Source organism: Lasioglossum baleicum, chromosome 10 (genome assembly GCF_051020765.1).
Source record: "Lasioglossum baleicum chromosome 10, iyLasBale1, whole genome shotgun sequence".
In the NCBI taxonomy this organism is placed as follows: domain Eukaryota; kingdom Metazoa; phylum Arthropoda; class Insecta; order Hymenoptera; family Halictidae; genus Lasioglossum; species Lasioglossum baleicum.
This window is the reverse complement of record NC_134938.1, coordinates 16,157,727-16,178,180: the sequence shown is the minus strand read 5'-3', so window position 1 is coordinate 16,178,180 and position 20,454 is coordinate 16,157,727. Positions and strand designations below refer to the sequence as shown.

Sequence of the window (20,454 nt, the reverse complement as noted above, 5' to 3'; positions counted from 1 at the left end):
TTTTTACCATAGTTTTCCGGATTTTTCAAGAAATTCATCTTTACTTTTCGACTTCTATTCATAATTTTTGCTGTTTTTGTCACTGAATATTGTTCTTCTTCCAATTTTATTATAGTGTGAATCTCACACGCGTTCAATCTCTTTCCGCGACCCATTTTTCATAATATCTCGCCTTTTTTAAACAAATATACAACACGAGATAATATCACGGACTTTATTAACTATATTCCGAGGTTGTTGTTCGCAATTCGCCAGCTTCGGTGTAACTGGAAAGCGTAGATTTACTACACGTGCTATCATTTTGTCCCACTTGCGAACCACAATATTTACGTTTTCATTTCTAGAGTTCTGTTGAAGTAAATATTGTCGATGATATTCAGTACATTATATATAGAGGCATGTCAGAATATGTTGACATATTAAAATACTCATTTTCTTCAGTTTATTCTACCAAATGAGAAAAAATAGACGATGTGCTATCTTTTTGTCCGGGAGTGTACACAGACAGTATTTCCATCATTAATTAGAACTGGCAGCTGCTGATAAACAAGTCTCGGAGTATTTTTGAAAAATTTACGAAAGAACATCCGGGATATTTACTCGGATAAATAATGCCTGACCGGGGGCTTCCAGTGAAATAATATTTACGCCTTAAATTAGGGGTAGTCCCGCTGATTATCTTTGATGTAAATCTCTTATATTTACCCCGAGAGTGGCAGCAGCCGCCGACGAGACACGACGTGTCCCGAAAACGTCTTCGGTCGAGTTTGCTCAGCCGCGTACGGTTCGTTGAAACTGTGTATCGCAGAACACGGCTAATCAACTCGGAAGTCAAATATTCCTGCAAACAAACCTCTTTTACGCATACAGGATTCTTCACAATTTTTACACTTGATCAATAATCAATACTACCGGGTAATTGAATTTAGTTTCTTTAAAAATCTATTTTATCGAAAATTTACTTGTTCTCTTAAGTTGTCGTTTGCACGCAGAAATCTCTTTACGTGATTTTCCACCGTTCGTGCAACTTGAATAGATTTCTAAATTTTCCACTTTTTTACTGTTCGATTTCCGACGTTCGATTTAATTCCCTCGTTAAAAGCAATTCGAGGCCGATTCTAAAACTGTTGAAAGTACTATTACTCAAACACGCTGGTAGTGTAAAATTTCGAATTAAATAAATAGAGCAGATTTTTCGTCGTGTTATTCGCGAACAATATTAATCGGAAATACACTCAGTTTCGAAATGTTGACATTTCATCGATATTTCAATTACCGTTCTAATAAATTGTTTAACGTGAAAAGATACGCGCGTTCTCCGGCGGAATAATTAAAGTTTATATAACGAGTAAATATTTCGTTAAACGACTGGCCTAGAAATTAAAGTCTGTCAAATCATCTTGGTGATTAAGAGAGCGGTGCGGTAGAAAATACGAAACAAGTTAACCACAAAAAACAGCAAGCGAGGTTTTCCTCAAGCGAAATCACTTAATCGCTAAGTGCTTTGACCGTGACAAAGAAATTGCTGCAACAGATTTATAAACCGTGAGGCTGGAACATTTCTCTCTGCGAAGAGATTCTTACGCCATGTTGTAAATTGACACCGGGAATCCCTTTATTTTTGCGAGTGCTGTTGTTTTAATTCGTGCTTGAACTGCTCTTTCGCGATAAACCTCGTTTTATCCACTTTGCTGCACCGTTCATTCTTGTGTTTCTTATTTCGTTGTATGTACAGGTTCTATTCGAATTTATTTGCGGTCCTGAACATGTCAAAAAGATTGAACTGCGTTATACGTTTTATACTGTATATTGCAGTTCATCTTCTTGTAATTTCTCCTCTTACCTTTGTCAGCATCTTTCATGTCCTTATATTACACGGTCAGCACCCTCATAAATCGAGAACCTACATCGCTCGAAACTATCCTTCTCCTAGCTGCTAGGTCCATGATATATGTAGGCTCTACATTCTACGATATAGTAGTGGCTCACCCGAAATATACGATCTGAAACTATTGTTCTCATCTCTTCTTCGATTACTGGTTAGAAACCTCTACGAAGCAAAGACAACCCCTCTCGAACTACTTTACATTATCGTCTTCGTTAGCTGCATTCCTTTGAAGGCTAACGAAATTTTTCGATCTAGTTAAACAGCATTTACTGTCCCTTCAAATGCACATTATATGATTCTTGTTTCGTTACAATAATCATATAATAATTGCACATATAATGGTTGAAAGCTGAATTTGAATTTAGATTTAAATATAGTATACATACATATAGCAAGTCGGACTTCGATTTAAATGGGGTTGTGTGAACACTATGTACTTTTTATTTAGGAGTACAAAGCGGAGTCATTTGGAACGTAATTTAAAAATGTATTAATAAATCTTGAAACGGCCTGCACACAGTGAAACAGTTTATATTGTGCTCGCCAATTATTTATAGAACATTCTGACAGACTTCAGCCAGAGAATTGAATGGCACCGTGTCTATTCAAAGCCTCTGGCAAACATTTCAGTTCATAAATGTTCCTCCATGTGTCGGCCATAAACGAATTAGTATACACACAGGTTGAAAGATTGCGTTTCATAGAAATATCGTCAACACGACGGCAACGGCGCGGCGCGCCGCGGCAACTCGAAATATCAGCTGTTGACATGTCATAGGCTGCGCAGCTCGCAGTTTGGATTTCGGTGAGCCGTGATATTATAGAACCGAGTAGAGAATAATCCATATTGTTTGTGATTTTCTACGCTCCTTTGGGTTTACGCCTAGCCGCGATGTTAAAATTTCATGTCCCCTGGTTCCCGTAATTAGAGCATGCCAATATTTCACAATGCCTGACATTGTTCACGGAATTCCTGCACTTTTCAACCTAATTGTTTGCTTTACAGTTTACAGCTTCGGACATGGTATTCATCCATTCTGCCTTTGTCTTTCACTCTTTGTTGCTGCACGATCGTGTTGACTTTGCGACTATACTACACACTACACCGACCACGGCGGCTGCAAGATGTGAAAAGAGAATTAGCGAACGAATCATCTTCGGGTGATTTTCAGATTCTTCTCAGAGACGATTTCTATCGACTAGAAGAAGATGATTCGTTGGCATTGACGATTAGCATATAGTAAGAATTTCCGCTTCCGCTGCACCAATTATCGCACCTCTGATCGAACATACTCGTCCTCCGGAACAGAAATGTCGCTATACTTCTTCCGGCTGCATCACCTGCGCCGTCAGGCGGAGGAAGTACGAAAACAATTAAAGAAAGCGCAGACAAAGGGAATAACCGGTACCTCGGACCTATCGCAACCAACAGCCGGATCAATGCCCTACACCGAGAACGTGCATCAAGGCCCTAGCAAGCTCTTCGAGCGTGTACCTTTGCAGCCTAGCGATTCGCTCGATGAGATCGCTTTCCACATACCCAGGTAACGTTTCTCCGTTCTATACAATGTTGTACATACAGAAAAATATATATATATATTCTCGCATTATTTCCGTAGCACTTCCGTCGCCTCTTAGATAGAACACGTTATTTACAGAGACTCGCAATTAACGCTCAAGTGATCCACATAAATGTATGATTTTAATTGTAGCCACTATTTCTCCCCAGTAAAGTAAACTCGCAGAATTAATTCCCCGAAGGTAACGAAACCGGAAATCATTTCAGTGTCCGTCCGAGTAGTTCCTGCCGCCGCCGCGCGCCGCCTGTAGAAATAAGATGCGAGATGCGCGAGACGTAGTCTGGCAAATTGTGTATCGAGCGAGCAGACTAATGGCTCACGGAAGGACATTCTAATGCCACTTAGCGAGCAGCTATCTTAAGCGGGTCGCAGCACTCGGGATAGGTTGTTGTTCTTATTCATTCACTGGATAATGTCTCCCAATAGAAACGTCATCTTCCGCTGATAAATTATACCGAACCCTCCCTTCGCGCGACGACGCCACAGTGCGGGTTGAAACGCGAAAAACGCGGACTAAAATCATTTCTGAAGCTATTTCTAAGTTTAAATTAATAAAAATGGTACAGTTTTATACATTTTGAGGTGCTGAATTCGAATTAACAATCAGATTTTGTCTAATTCCAAACCCATAAAAGTTATATAAGGTTTTTTGGAAACGGTTTTCTCGAATTGGGACGTACATATTATTAATTGTTTTATTATTAATAATGGTATATTCTTAAGTTATTATATACTAAATTCTGTATAATTTACTTGATGTTAATCGCCGCACCATATCTCGTAGTCATCCTCTTCACTGTTGTCTTCTTCAACGATGTGTAAATTATCTTCTGCTTTCAATAGCTGTAGCACTACTTTTGGCAATTCTGACACTGATTTCCGTGGTATTTGTTGGTGTGATATTACTGGATCGGATGTTGTCAACAGTCTGTAGAATAAATCACGGTTGCTATGGTACCTGGAACTTTTCTGAGTATGTTCTCTTCTGAACTGTTTCTCGTATTTATTTCCAGCTTCCATAGATTCTTCGGAAAGTTGCCCTATAGGAATAATCTCTCATAGCTTTCACTATTTCTGCCCCGTGAATTAGCACTTTATGGACAGAAGGTGGCATGTAGCACCAACTATAGTTTTCTATATATAACTTGGCCGTTTCCTGACAATATGTATCGAAAGCAATATCATTAATTTCGCGACTACTATTTAAAGCAGTTAATATGATGTGCAAGCGAATGATTAATTGTTCATACACGCCAGTTATTTCCGAAAACAATTTTGAATTTCCAAATGCGCGTCTAGCAGTATTGCCGCCATTTGATGTACCATATCTTGGTTTAGGTACGTCCACTCTAATAGGCCCATATTATTCTTAAAATATTCTTATATTTTACGCTTTCGATCTTCTAATAGTTCCTTATTTGAAAATTCCTGTGTTTCACTTTTCTTTGATGTTGCTTTTGCCATTTTTAAAAATCAAGTCGGTATGCAATGTGAAGCACACACTCAAAAAAATGAATGCGACAATGCAATGGCGAAAGGCCAAACTTTAAACTGGTGTAAGATCTCCGGAAAATCGGGTGGAAATATTTTGTCCAAGTTATTCATTTCGGATATGCTGCATTTGCATATTATAACACCGCATGCTCGATGTATTTGCAAGGACATTACAAACTTTATCATCTACCATAGTTGTAGACAAATTTTGAGACCAGATTTGAAATCAGCGTGAAAGAATCTACTGGAAATGATATATAGCATGTTAAAAGAAACAATGTTTTCCGCGCATGGTATTGGAAAAACCACGATTTTCTTGAAATTGTGCAAGTTTGACGAATTTCCTCAGGGTTCAAAAACGTTCGTACCACAATTTCCATAATTATCCCATATTCTGCGAAGTTTCAGCTTTCATTCAAAAAAAATTTCATGGTTCTATCTCATTTCCATGAAAAGTTCTTAGACTTTGACACAGAATTCATCGGTTTGTCCCACTGTGCGGCGCAACCGCACATTCTACATACACATCTGCAGCTATCTGCTGCTGAAACCTTTTTAGTTTTATTGTACACATGTCTACCAATAAAGTGTATAAATTTTAATGCACCAATCGTCATTGTTCGATTTGTAACTCTATTTGAGTACAAAAAATCTTGAAAATTACTCTTTGTTTCATCAATGTTTATAGGTGCTATATACAACAAAAGCAAATCAAATCCATGCTTGTTATTTCCGTCTTGAAACACGCTTTCAGTTAAGTACATGCAAAACATCCTTACTCATACGTGTATTAAGTTATAAAGCACTAAATGAAACGATATTCTAAAAAATTCAAGAGAAGCTAAGCTTATGAATTTTTATTGAATTTCAGCATTTAATTGTGGGATATAGATATGGAATTTTGGAAAATGTCCGTGTTTTTCGCGTTTCAACCCTGTGGCGATCGTTTCTTTGTTATAATAAATGGAAGCTTATGTTATTTTGTTGTTTTTCATTCTTCAATAAGCTTCCAATAAGCCTCTTTTCATTTCCCATCCAGTTTTAACTCCATAAAGTAATATTTTATACTTCTAAATTGTGAATGTTTTCTCTAAAATCCGTATTAATGCCTCCGATCGGAAACATTCTGCCCCACGGGTCGTACTTATTACACACTATAAAATATACGATGCAGAATCTTTTTCCAGTCCAGTAATCTATCGCTAAAAGATGAAAGCTAGCGCACGCGTGTGCTGTCTTTTGGGTTGGTCCACGTCCACGATGGCTCCCGAATTACTCGCGAACAGGATTTTCCCCGTTGTCTCGGGGCAAGATGAAAAGTTCAGAATGATCCCATGGAAGGGTCAAGGGTCAAGATGAAACAACTTAAAGTGGCGAACTGCTCCTCGAGTCGCTCGCACGGCGAAAACGACCTACGGCCCGAGAATATGAATGCAGGCTTCATTAATTCTTGAGTGGGAAATCGTTGCGACGACGACGATTCGTTTTCCGCGAGATTTTTCGCAGAGAGCGGCTAGCCCTGTCTTGTTTCGAGATTAATTGTGCACGCGTGGAGCCCGTATACGTCAGCTTTGAGACCGCCTCTCCCTGTTGTTCGCCTTTCAATGGTAAGCGGGGACCAAAGGGACCCAGCAGGGTTTCATTAACAGCTGACGCGATCTCCAAATTGGACGAACCAAATACGTCTACGCTGTATTACGGCGCGAATTAGAGGATCGTTAAATATTCTTGATCCGTTCCGCTTGCACTCTCTTAAAACCCGTTTGCTATTCGAGTCGAAGAAAAATCAGGCAACGTTGTGTTCATTTTGAAATCTGAGAAACCTCTTGCATCGTTAGGTTGCTCGTTTCAACGATACTATTCCACTAGAAAATGTATGGAACAGTAAAAGACGCTCCCTTTGCCGAGAGTTTTACAAATTCAAACGGTGTCGACAAAGTTGAAACCTTCGCTTCACGATTCAATTCGCCGTGGATCTCAAGATGGAAGCATCTCCTTTCCAACGACCCCGTAAAATTTGATGCATGATTTTTTATCTGCCTTTTAGTGCACTTTCGATAAAGAGCCTGCTGTCGGTGCTAACAATCGGATAGCCTGAGGTGCAGCCGCCGCCGCCGCCGCGCCGCAACAAATTGCACGGTTGTAACATTTGGTAATATTTTAATTTTTATCGTGTAGCGTGTTCTCGAAGCAATGTTCACTTTTATAGAGAATGTAGATTTTTTTTAATGCATATAGTATATATTGTTCTCGACATGATTTACACACTTGCAAACATTTACAAACAAGTTGTGCAGAACAATGAGAGGTTGCTATCTTTGATATTGGCCGGAGTAGATTGGACGAATGAGAACATTTAAATCGGATACGTTGAAATGAAATCCGATAGCCAGGTGCTTTTATAGTCACTCGTTTTGTCCAATCTTCACATTACAATGAACCGTGGCGCTCGTGAGAACTTCTTTAATAAAGACAGTTCTTTCACTTTCCAAAGATAGGAAATTGCGATTAATCCGCCGAGAATACTTTCAACTTTTCTGGAACTGATGCAATTTAACTGCACAGACGTAGCTGTGTGATGTCGAAACGAAGCACTCCGTGGGGATAGTGGGCTCAGGCCAGACGTTGGTATTCGTTCTCATGCTAATTCCGAGCGCCGGATCAAACGTATGGAGTCACAGGCCCGAGGGCACAGGTTTCTAAAATGTTCGGATGCCGGATTTACTGTAAAATTTTCGTTAACCAAGTAAAACACAACTTTTAGAACAGTGCTCGGCGTTGACTCGGTCGCGATAACAAGAATATACTGAACTCGATGCATGTCGGAGCGGTGTCATTACCTGATCGATGGTAGTGTTGAAACGAATCATTGAGACGGGCGCGTAGAACGGCCTACAGTGAACTTTTTACTCTCATTTTTTCGCATTTCATCAACGAGCGAGATCAGGATAATAGGAGCTAATCACGCAATGGTAGAAGACGATGATTTGCAACCGAATCGAAATGTGCCAGCTGGCTTTCTGCTGCTTAGCAAACGATAATGCTCGCAGCGAAAAATCTTCTTAATACACTACGGGACAAAAAGATAGCACACTTTAAAATTAACGTAATATTTATTTACTTAACATTACAACCAAGGTTTTATTTTTACGCATTCTTGCAAAATATCGCTATAAACAGACACAAATGAAATTGAATTGAATTTCGCCAGTGTATACAATTTTATTTAAAAAAAAAAGGATTTTTAAGGAAATATGGTTTGACAAAATGATAACACATTTAACTTAAAATTATGTATAACAGTAAATCAACGAATGATAATTAATGCTTAATATTTTGTGGCCCCTCCTTTACATTTAATAACAGCCATCATTCTCTTTGGCAAAGATTTATAGAGTTTTTCATGGTTTTATGCTCTAATTGCTCCCACTCATCTTGAATACATTTTTTTCATTCGGCATTATCTCCTAATTGTCTGCCATTTCTATATACAGCTCGGGCAAGATTTCCCCAACAATTTTCAATAATGTTGAGGTCGGATGATCTTGCTGGCCAATCTAAAACGCGAATTTTTTCTCGAGAAAAGTACTCTTTTACTACTTTTGCTGTGTGTGCTAATTACCGCGGCGGAGTAAGGGTACCGACTTGTATGTATAGCCAATTCGTCTGCGAATTTCTGCGGTCGTTGGGCTTTCGGTCAAAATATACCTGGAGCCTTTTCAAATACACTGTGGATCCTTCAAATAATTTACTTTTACTGATTGTTTATTTTTAGATTCGTTTTTACAAACATGAAGGTCAATCTGATGAACATTATAAACATTTTGATGGAAACATATCACAGCAATAATAACAAGGAAACACCCAATAACCGGAGAAATTTGCAGGAGAATTGGCTATACATACCAGTCGGTACCCTTACTCCGCCGCGGTAATTAGCACCGCGTCACGCTGGTACCTGCGCCACCTTCTTTAGCTGCTGATAAAACAATAAACGTCATGTAATCCAGTGGTATTGTTTAAAATACTACATACGTTTATACTAAATGCTTATATTTCGATAAAACAAGCCAGAATTCCCCCACACGCCAGGTGCAAGACTATATTCCATTATGCATAATTATTGTTAAATGGCAAAAAAAAAAAGAAAATCCTGAAACATGTATCCCCTATTTTGGATCAAAGATCACGCACCCAAGTTTACATTAAGATTAACTAACAATAAATGAGAGAAACTACAAAAAGAAATCAAATTTTTAATATATTGTTTAAACAAAAAACTTTTGTTAAAATTTCCTTGCGCGACTACATTGCCCATTGAAAAACACACAATTTTAAAAAAAATTCAAATTTTTTCGACCTCTGGTTTCCGAGATATCTCAAAAAGTATGGTTTTGACCCCCAACTTTGAGGGCTGTTTTCACCCCTTCAAAGTGGATGGTTGCCGATAAAAAAAAATACGTGTCAAATATTTTTCAAAGAACTATAAACTCCCAAAGTTTCATCAAAATCCGAATTTCGCATCTGAATATGTTCCCTTGTGAGCCACAGCAACGCGTGGCGGGGGAAAGCTAGTATAACATAGAAAAAGAAATGAGAACGATATACAAATTTGTTGTTCCATCCAGTGACGTAATGGAATTGATCGTCTCGCGTATAATCGACCGTCCTGTTCAAATGAACGCAGACGCTTCCATTTACGGCTTTAATGCAACCCTTTCCGAGTCCTTTGACTGCATGGAAAGTAGCAAATTCACTAAAAGTGCGGTTCAAAAGGGGTGTAAGCTAATTACCGAAGTCCCCGCTTTGTTAAAAAATTTCGAAAAATGTCTGAACACTCGGAAGGGGGATGATGTTTTGCCACGAATTTTTGTTTCACAAATTTTGTCCGGGTGTGCTTCGGAAATCTCAATCTCACGTTGTCCCCGGCGACCCTAAAATCTTGCATCCCCTGAAACCGGAAGACCTCTTGGAACGCAGCGCGCAAAGTGTCCTGAGTCTGCTTTTATCGTAAAGTGGATAAAGGCTATAGCGATCAGAGCCGAAACTGCTACAACTCCGTCGATCCGGCCGCATAGGTGGCAGCCGTCGACGGCCATGCATCCGTCGCGTCGCGTCGTCGACGTAGCCGCGTACGGTGCTGCCTTTTCCCGATAACGTCGGTCGTACGACGAACTAAAGGTCATTCTTGGCCCGTGTAGCCAGGCGAAAAGGTGTTAGGGTACTCGGCCGCTAAGAGTGGCTGCCGTAATTTTCTTCTTGGGAGACGTGGAATCACGAGAACCTCGAAGAAGAGAACTCGAAGGAGTTGAGGGTATCTCGAAGAGTGCGAAGATGAGTCAGATAAAAGAGGAAGGAAAGGGGGGAGACTGCGATCTCCTACGGAGTTGCCTTAACTGCTGAACGAACGTTGAAGAAGGAAGGAGACCGCCGCGCCGCGCCGCGCCGCGCCGTTGCTAACGTTGCCGAAGAAAGATGCTACCCACCCACGCTATCTGGCTTCGCTCTCTTTTAGATACTGCAGACTGCCATTGCTTCGGAAGCTAATGCAGCGGAAGTGGAGTTTCAACTATATTACCCCTAATCGCATCGACGTTCGGCTGTGCTTCAGCGTTGCTGCACGTAATTTCGGCGACAGATTCTCGGCTCGCGAAACCACCGACGAATTTCTCGAGACGTTTTGTCAAAAAGGTACCGCGACGCTTTGCTCTCGTTACTTGCCTGCCTTACTTGCTCCTTTAAATTACTAAACATGTCGGTGTACTCCCTCAAAGGATTCCGGAATAACGACAGCAAGTCAGTCTACGGATATTCGATTTTCTTAATTACCTCAATTAAGGAGCACGACCGATTTTAAATTAGCAATCGATGATGACTCGATTACTCGATTTAAGTCGAACGAGCTTCAATTATCGAATCGTTCCAGATGGATTACACGTAGAATGCAAGAGATTATAGGTTTGGAATATAGGTTGCCTTTGACGTCCGTGTAAGATATCCGGACACGATCGAATCGCAACCTGGAAATCGAAGTCACCGGACCCTCCTATCGTTTTGATGTTTTACGATGAGCTACTGTTTTATGGGTCCCAAAGTCCTCGGCCGTAAAAATTTTCTGCTGAGTACTTCATCTCTTCAATAACAGCTAGCCTGTATGGAATCCTTCGAGACGCGCGCATTCCTTAATAAAACGAAAAGAGAAAGAAACCGAACGGCATCGGCAACGCCAATTTCATCGCGGAATACGTGTTGACTGATTTTTATAGCTTCCGCGATACTCGACGCGAATTTCGAAACCGTTCTCCTCCATCGTTCGCGAGAGATTTCTGACGAAAAAGACAGCAACTTTTACGATTTTGCCTGTCCCAACCGTGAAAATTCTAGGAGAAATGTTGGATTTAGATAAAAATTTTGATAGATTTCAGATAGTCGGTTTTACGGTTCGAGGCAACGAAAGGTCCGATCGAAATAATTTCGACAAGGATCGACCCCACTCCCAGATAAACCGATTTGCAAACTAGAAACAAGCCTGAATTGTTACTGCGCGTATTACGGGACGGGAGAAACTTCATTTCCTACCGAGGAAAACAACAGACGTAAACTGTTCCCTGTTGAAGTGGCAGTACATAGAGAACTTACAATCTCTGCCCGCGATTTATTCCCGTTTCAATATCTCTTCCTTCTTACCCTCCCTTGTTACGTATTCCTGATTTCACCGAGAGAGGGCAGAGACGAGGAATTATTTTTGCCGGAATGCGAGTAGCACTAAACTTTTATACATCTTGCCCGGCAGGAATAAACTTTGAGAGACAACATCGGTTGTTTTTAACCAAACCCCTTCAAGCCAGATGTATCATCATTTTTCGAGAGAGTTTTCCTTTCAGTGTTTTCAGCTGCAGAGAAAACGAATGAGATGTATGTTTTCTGGGTGAACCATTGGTTTTATATTCGGGATAAAACGGTGACATTAGCGACACATAGGGACGAGAGATAATGGCCTGTGAACGGAAAAACACGTCGTCCCCGCAAAAAAATAGTTGAATCTCGGACGGAAGCAAGAAGAAACAAAAGAAAACTGTCCCTCATCGGGAAATGGGACAAAGATTCTCGGATTGGAATCCAATGGTCGTTCTGAATGTGTTTTCCGTGGCCATTTGTCCCCTAAATCCACAGAAAGACGGATTAGGTGTTTAGAATGGCAAGATTGAGCTTAGGTTCATTCGCCGGGGGCGATCAGAAGAACAAAGATCTTGTTCACGTCTCTGCGAGATGTGTAAATAGTTACGCCCCATATTAACCCGTATACGCGAGAGCCGTCGTCGTCTTTATATTAAAAATTGTTGTTCCCGACTTTCTGCGTTCAAATATTTAAAAAAAAAAATAGAATCTAGCGTAACTGTTTAGTCCGGATAGTCGAAGGCTCTACCTTCGTCTAGTGAGAAGCTTCAAAAAATCCTCAAAGGATTAATCTCGAATCTCTCACCTTTGATCGGAAGCGTTTCGTGCACGTTTTCCCGATGTCTGACGTTCGCGACAAGAAGTCGCACGCAACGGGAGCAGGAGCAGGAGGCCTGAGCGTCGTTTTCCTTCTGCACAGGGGCCATGAAAGCAGGACGACCTCGCGCGCGTCCATGGTAGAAGGGCGGGATCGAGGGAGTGGGGAGTTTGAGCGAGCTTGCGCGAAGCTTTCCAGAGGGAAAGGAGTGAGGGAGTCGGAAGTTTGAGGCTGAACCCGCTAGTCGGCGCTGAGCCACGGCACGCGAAGCGCCTTGTGTTCTCTTCGAGAGAGGAGAGCTGCCAGCGCGGCAATCTCTCTCGATGCGGCGGGCTAATGAAACCTCCAGAGGACCACCGAAGTGTTCCTATAAAACACCAGCCATCACCGTCAAGCAACAAAGGAGCCTGAAACCTTGTAAAAAATGCGGTACCTCAAACGGAAGTGCCGTCGCCTCGACCTAACTGACGGAGATCCATGAATCGTGATCCAGAGCCGAGGAACACGAAGAACGCGCTACGATCCTCAAGTTCCATCTGACATGTGAACACGGGTCCTGTAACTATCTTCTCCTTCTTCTTCTTCTTCTTCTTCTTCTTCGTCTTCTTCTTCTTCTTCTTCTTCGTGTTCCATTCTTCGGTTCGTTTCGTTCGGGGGGGGAGGGAGAAGAGCAAGAAGACCTGAAGCGTAGACGACGGGCTGCTGAGATCCTCGATGATGATCGACGAGCTTTCAAGGCGGGACCAACAGACCTGGAGGACGCGTCCTCGGACAAGATAGTGCGGACAGCTTCGAGAAGATCGAGGCTGAGACATGAAGATCGTACGATAGATCCGAGATGCGGGAGCAAGGAAACATATCAAGACGTAACGATTGACTATCACCGGAAGGATTCTCGATCCTCGCGTCGCAGCCCCTCTCTTTCCGTTCTTTTCCTCAACATTCGTGGCCTTGCAACACAGAGCATGTGGCAGATGAGCTCATTCCTTTGTCCCACCGCTGCTATTTCCTAGGACAACTGCTCCTGAAGCCGCCCCCCGGGCCTAAGTGAAAGAGAGAGAGAGAGAGGGAGAGAGAGAGAGATTTCATTAGGGTGTCGACGCGAACGTAGGATTTCGACGCCTCTAGGTCCCCCCAAAGGCAAACAGAAGAACCGAGGGTTTTCCTCCGGAGCTGAAGAATTCTACAGACGGGCGAGGGTTACTCGCCTAACTTCCTAATTACGATATATTATCGAGCGCGCTGGTTGGCGGGTCCAAAATCGTAGAGTATTTTTAATACGCGTTTGTCCACGCGTGCACCGTGTCCAAAGGTGGTTCGCTAAGAGTTAGGCTCTAGTAGAGTTTCGAAAAAAAAGAGAAAAAAAAACGAATCGACGTTCTGTAAACGGGTGATACGGAAGTAACGAGAGGAAGAGAGAGAGAGAGAGGAGATAAACGTGGTCCAAAGTAATAGTGACTTAGAATTCGTTGTCTGTATCGCTACCGTGTGCGTACCTTGTGTAGTGCTTGATATAGTCTTGTAACATATCGTCGATATTTTTTACGGGTTCTGTCGGAGGGTACCCTCGTATGTGTCGGTGCTAGGGTATAGTGTCCGTTTGTCCCGTGAGAACAGTGCAGAACAGTCTCGCGAACTCGAGGAAGCAAGTGTAAATAGTGCTTTTCGGGGTGGAGACTCGACGAAGGTTGCTCGATTCGGTAGCACGTGTTTGTGTGTGATCGAGGCAATGTGTCAAAGGCACTAGCGATGACGACTTCGAGCAGATACAGCAGCTACAACTGTCTTACCAGCTGGGACAGCTACGACAGGATACCAAGGTAGATAGACCCCGATGAATTATCGGGGGCAGGATTCTCCATTATGGGATTAGTTCGTTTTAAGTAAGCGCACGCTTTTAAGCGCAGAATCTATGATTCCCGCCCCCGCGAAGTATCGTATACATACTATCCCGCTCGTTAGGGGCGATGCTTTCTCGGCAACGTATCGGTGAATTATTCAGACGAGTTCTCGGTGCAGCCAGTTTCGCTGAATTCCGAGCAGAACCGCGAGAGTTCGATCGTTTCGAAATTTTATTCGATTTCGCGTGTCCGCCTGATGGCTGCGATTGGAGGAGCAGTTTGCTCCGATGAAAATAGCTGCACAGCTTTTTTTTCTGGCATGTTCTATATTGTTCTCCTGAATGCTACGCCCTCGTGAAAAGGAACATGTTCGGACAATACAAATACTAAGACCCGTAGCACAGCAAATGCAGTTGGTTTTCATCCCGTATTGTCGCGCCAAAATTTAAATGCGTATCGAACAATACAAACCCGCCGATAAATTACAATGTCTGTGGCGGTGTGACAAAAGAACATAATCCCGCAGACTTTGCTTTCTAAACGCAGTCTAAACCGTTCCGTGCGAAGCCATTTTATCTGAACATACACGACATCTCGACTAAATTGAATAATGTACAAAGTCGAAATTGAATATTAATAATAATGAAGAAAACAATTAATGGAGTCGCTCCAAAAAAAAAGAAGAAACTCCGACCGTTTACTTCAGCACGGGCTTGATTACTTCGTCGTGTTTCGTCGCGTTCAAAAGTTGAATTTGAAATAACCGTCACCGACCCGGAACAATTAATCGCCGAGCTCCGCGCAGAAAATCCCGTCGGACCCAAGAACGTAAAATTTTGTTTCTCCGTCCGCGGAGGAATTAACGTCAAATGCAAAGAAGAACGTCGCGTCGTCGCGCGTTCTTCTTTCTTTTTTCTTCTCTTACCCCCGCTGCGCCAGTAATATCGCGACACCGACGCGACGGATTTTAATTACGAACGGGCCCGGTCACTCGTGTTTTATGCACGCGAAAACTTATCTCCGGGAGCGAGCCCCAGCGCGATCGCGTGTTTCCATTACGAATTTCAATACGCGATCGCTTGACCGACGGCGACGAATTCAATTACCAATGATCCGGTTTTTATTGACAACTCTCGTTTCCAATTCTGTTGTTCCCACCGTCCAATTTCGCAGTTGGGTCTTCTTGCGAGGAGAATTCTCGCTGGTCCATCGCGGTGCTCGAGTTATCGCGGATTTTTCGAACAAAAGTGGACTCGATATTTAAAGCTAAAAGAATTCGCTCCTGTCTCGCGCAATTCAGACAGATCATTTTCAGTTATTAGCTTTTCCGCTAAGGAATCGAATGATGTCATTGTTTTATTCTGTTCAAGTGGCCAGTTCAAGGCGTATATGCTCAACCTCGCCACTCCTCGACGCGTTGCCTGTTTAATTAGTAGACTTTGTTGCGAAACAAACATTTTCTCTGCGAGATATTCAAGTATCAGATACAGTCGGTCACGAAAATATTCGGACACCGCTATTAGTTTTGACTATTACAGCCCATACTTCATAAATTCATGGAATAAGAACAAAAAGAAGTTTCACGTATGTTACTATGCAGTGTGTAGTTAACATAAACATAAGAGATATTTATTTACGACTAGAGGGGAGTTGGTGCTCGCTCGCTTCGCGAGTAGGGTTAGTGGTACGCATTTTATTTGGCGTGTGACTCTGCAAGAGTCAATTTGTTCGGCGAATGTTTATAATGTCGATAATGTAAATTTCTATTGTAATATTGATTAAAAGCTGCGACGTTCTATTGAAATATTGATTAAAAGCTACGACGTTCGTTTTGTTGTTGTATTGAAATATGATTCTAAAAGCACTTTTAGTTTTTCCCGAATTTTCCATTTTTCCGTGATACTTTTCCAATTTTTCTTATCCTATAACCTAGTTCGGACTAATACGAACATTTTAAAAAAAGAATTAGCCAAATCGGTCCAGCCGTTCTCAAGTGATGCGCTTACCAACGAACAGCATTTGATTTTTATTTATATAGAAGAAGAAGAAGAAGAAGATAGAAGATAAGTGATTACATAAATAATAAAAGAAAAATGGAAAGTACGCTCATTTTCATGTCACGAAAATATTCGGACACTTGCTGTACTTCTCAAGTTTCCAGGTTCCAGGAACTGACTGAAACAATGTCTGTAAACATATCATTCATATTATGTACAGAATATGTTAGAGATCGCATATTTGTTAGTCTTGCTCAAAATTTGTGCGAAATGGGTCCGAAAAGTGAGAACACGTCGTTTGATATGCGACAATTAGTAATTTTTCATCGGGAAAAGGGGAAATCGATTCGCAAAATTGCAGATTTATTAAATATTAGTAAGAGCACGGTATATGGGATATTATGCGACGTTACAAGAACGAAGATAGAATTGAATCTATCCCTCAAAGCGGACGCAAACCGATCGTCAATACCCGTGATAAACGCTCCATAATTAGGAGAATCAAATGTGATCCTCGGATAAGTGCTCCAAAGTTAGCAGCTGAATTAAATAATGACCGTGGAATATCAGTGCATCCATTTATAAACATCGATTCATGCTTTTTCTTCACTTGTTAGTACTTTTCCTCTCGGCATTCTCGTACACGTGAATCAAATTATAACAAACAGAGAATTTCTGTGAGTTCTAAAACTAATACTTTTAGAACATTCGCAGTTTTCCGTAGTTCTCTGCTCAGAATACAGAGAAACACTAAGTGGACTTTATAGAAACTTCGCACTTGTGTTCTGCACCACGCAGAAAAAAATCAAAACAAACGTAAATAGTAAACATAGCGGTCTATATAGAGTACGCAGTCCCTCTATCCGAGTGTCTACAAGGCACAAGACCAGATACGATAAATCAACACAAAAATGGTGATATTTTTAAAATATCTATGAAAAAGAAGATGATTTTATAGAAATTTCAACCACTGTATAATAATCAAAACTATGTATAGTGTATCTGTGGAGTAGAATGGAATCATAGGAGCGCGAGTCTACCTGGAACAATAAGTTCCACGCGAGATTAAGAAAGAGAAGCGATACTGTCCCTGGTCAGACAGGCGATATAAAATGTGTTCCCAGCGACACAAGTAGAACGAAGTGCACGTGTCCGTGGCGATGTAAGTGAAACAAGTCCTGTCACTGATCCGGCAACTTCATTGTAACTCTCTCTCGATCGGAAAAATGGACCGTGTCGCGTAATATCACATTGGACGCGGACAATGTTATTCGCGGCTCTGGAATTGGATCTGTCCGAAAAGACGTCGAAAAAAATGTAGGTTAATCATGCGCCTGTCGGCAATTTGTCGGCAAGGAAATTTCACGGTTCACAGGCGAATTAATACGAGGAACACTATCGTCTGGCGTTTATCGAATCATGTTTTAAGAGCACCGCCACGTAGCTTCTTTGAAGATAGCCAAGACGCCGTAATAAAATCTCGATGTCCCCGAACTGCGTATCGAGAATGCATCCCGATGCACTAACCTGTTACGGACACGGGGCGAAGTGTAACATAGTTAGAAAGTTACAATTTCGCCATTGTCGGGGATCCGGAATACTAAAATCGGGGACGCGAAGACGAAGGAGACGTGTGACAGTTACCGTTACGTCGATTCACGCGATTTCAACGCCTCGCATTCACAACTGCATAATTTACGTTTACGCTGAATTTTCGAGCAAGAACAAATTCACTCGGTCGCTCGAGCTGTTCGAGAATAATCGAGTTTCCGGAATTTTTTTCCCGCACGCAGGAAAATACTCCCAGCTGGTCTGACCTTTCGAGAAACTTCCGAAGCACGGATAGTTTAGCCCGCGAGATTTATCCTTACCGATACCGTGGACTTTTTAATTATGACGCACGTCTCTTCGTGAACGGCCCTCGAGAAGAGCGACTTAATTATATTAGGGGAAAAACGAATACTCGGTATTGGCATCTGTCCGGAGTGTAACGAACCGTCCCGCGTTCGGGAGAAAGAAACTTTCATAATCCACTCTTTTTCCCGTGCGCGCGAATCAAAGAATTCCTTCGCGATTGTGCCGCGCGTGTTTGATTTTTCTCGAACGAGCGCTACTTCATCGTCCGTGTATAATGTTTAATTGTACGGTCGAATTAGGCTAGTTTACCGCGGGAGCGCCTCGCAAACCCGAGTAATCAAGTTGATATAGCCGACGGAAACGGTCGAATTCGGCTGGCTGGGTTTCCTGCTCCAAGGCAGGCTATCGCAGACGCTACTTGCACTGACGTTGAAGGACAGACACTGATCGAAATGCCGTGTTTCTCCGGGAATACACCTCTAACCTGGCCCCGCGGTATTTCGTTCGAAGTCGATGCACTATCATCCTGCCGCAGCCGCCAATGAAACACCGTCGATTGTTGGGCCAGTGACCGGCGACATGTCGAACGGAATAGTCAATTGATCGTAAAACGCGGCAATCGTCGATCAACCAACTACCGACGAAACGAGTTCGCGTTTAACCAACTGGCTCAATGAAACCGCTTTATATGTATACGGGCACCTGGCACTCGACGCTGTCTAATTGGGCAGAGATTAAGAGGGATTTGTTGAAGCTGTATTATTCGCTCGCAGCCTCCTGGAACTGGTAGCAGCTTACAGCGACTCTCATTAATATATTTGAACGTTAGAACAATTTACTAAACGATGCGTGGAAAAGTTTTTGTCCAAAATTGCAGAGAATAAATAAATCGCTCTGGCTCGTATGCAGATGACAGTATACGAGCCAGAAGACACTGACCTTCGATTAGAAGATGTCAAGCTGACGCCTGGATGGTGACGATGGCTGAGAATAAAAGCGGCAGGCGTCAACTAATCGTGACGTATTGGCTGATTGCGGTGATTGAGAGACCTCGTGCACGTGACCTCAGCTAATCTAGCTCATTGCCAGCACTTGTCATAACTTTGGTGTCTATGGTTTGTTTTCTGATTGTTTGCGAATCTAATATCTAATTTTATAGATGCTTTCGGCGCTACCGTTTCGATCAATTACTAATATAGCAATTTTGCAAAAAATTTACTTCTTTCCTGACGTTTCGGTTCCGTTTTGAACCTTTATCAAAGGTGGAAATTTGCTTTTGGTATAATAACTGTATAATGTAAAAATGAACATTGAGAATTGATGTGTGCCAGTTGCTGGTTTGAAACATACTGTCCGCATACATCCGCATCTTTTATGTTACATTACTTTTTCTCGTAAAACCAACGGTTGTCAAGGAAATTGAGAAAATGTTAATTTTTAACTCATTTTGGCCAAATATCTTCTAAACTACTTATCGCATCGAAAAATGCGTTCAACAAAACCTGTAGATTTTCACATTGCACATCTTTTATGTTATATTACTTCTTCTCTATCTATAAAATTGATAGTCAACATTTGCGATCGATAATTGGAATTATTTTATTCTAATATCTAATGTATACACTACCACGTCTGTTACTGGTCGAGAGAACCGTGAATATTTCATCTGAGCGTCATTCTAACAGCTTTCGACTTCTTTCTTAATCTCGCGCGCACGCAATGGATACATAAATTCATTTCCTCTCTCCTAAGTCGAGTTTAAAGTCCGAACAACGCACGGCCGCCCTCACTCTTCCTATAAAGTAACTAAAAGCTAACTGTTCCCCTGGAAGCCGGAATTTCTTTCGAGAATTTCCCCGTTTTACTGCTGCGACACTCGAAATGTCAAAAGTACAGCAGTAAATGTGCACGAGAAAAGGTCAGTCGACGACAGAAGCAATTACGATGTTTTTTAAAGCTGCGGATACGGGCTGGTGTCCGAAAAAAACCGTCGAATTGAGGGAATCGTAAAGACGATCGGTTTCGTAAGACACGTTTCATAAGTATACAATCGACGGTGCTTGTAACACGAATTTGTTCCAGCACCAGGAGGTGTTGATTCACTGGACAGCCAAACTACTTCGCACTGGAAATAGTTCGAGCCCCCCCCCCGAATTGATTAAAACGGTCACTACCCCTTGTCTAGCATTCCTGGAATGAAATGAATCATTCATCCGACAACATCGGCCGCGGTCTTTCCGACTTTATCGAGGTCACCACTCAACTGCCCCAGGCACCGCATCGGTTCAATTCTAGGCTCCCC

General features: G+C 42.0%; 1 protein-coding gene across 13 annotated transcripts in view; it reads left to right on the top strand.

Annotated features, from left to right (window-relative positions):
• Slo2 (slowpoke 2) overlaps window positions 1-20,454 on the top strand; it is a 152,290-nt gene that overhangs the window by 65,650 nt on the left and 66,186 nt on the right. The window contains exon 1 of one of the 13 annotated variants that reach the window (XM_076432634.1): window positions 3,456-14,277. The exons of 11 other annotated variants lie outside the window; for them this stretch is intronic. In XM_076432634.1, the coding sequence (XP_076288749.1) occupies window positions 14,207-14,277 (71 nt within the window). In that variant the 5' untranslated portion in view covers window positions 3,456-14,206. Of the gene's footprint in view, window positions 1-3,455; window positions 14,278-20,454 lie in introns of those variants that run through there. One more of the 13 variants, XM_076432635.1, reaches the window with a different exon arrangement.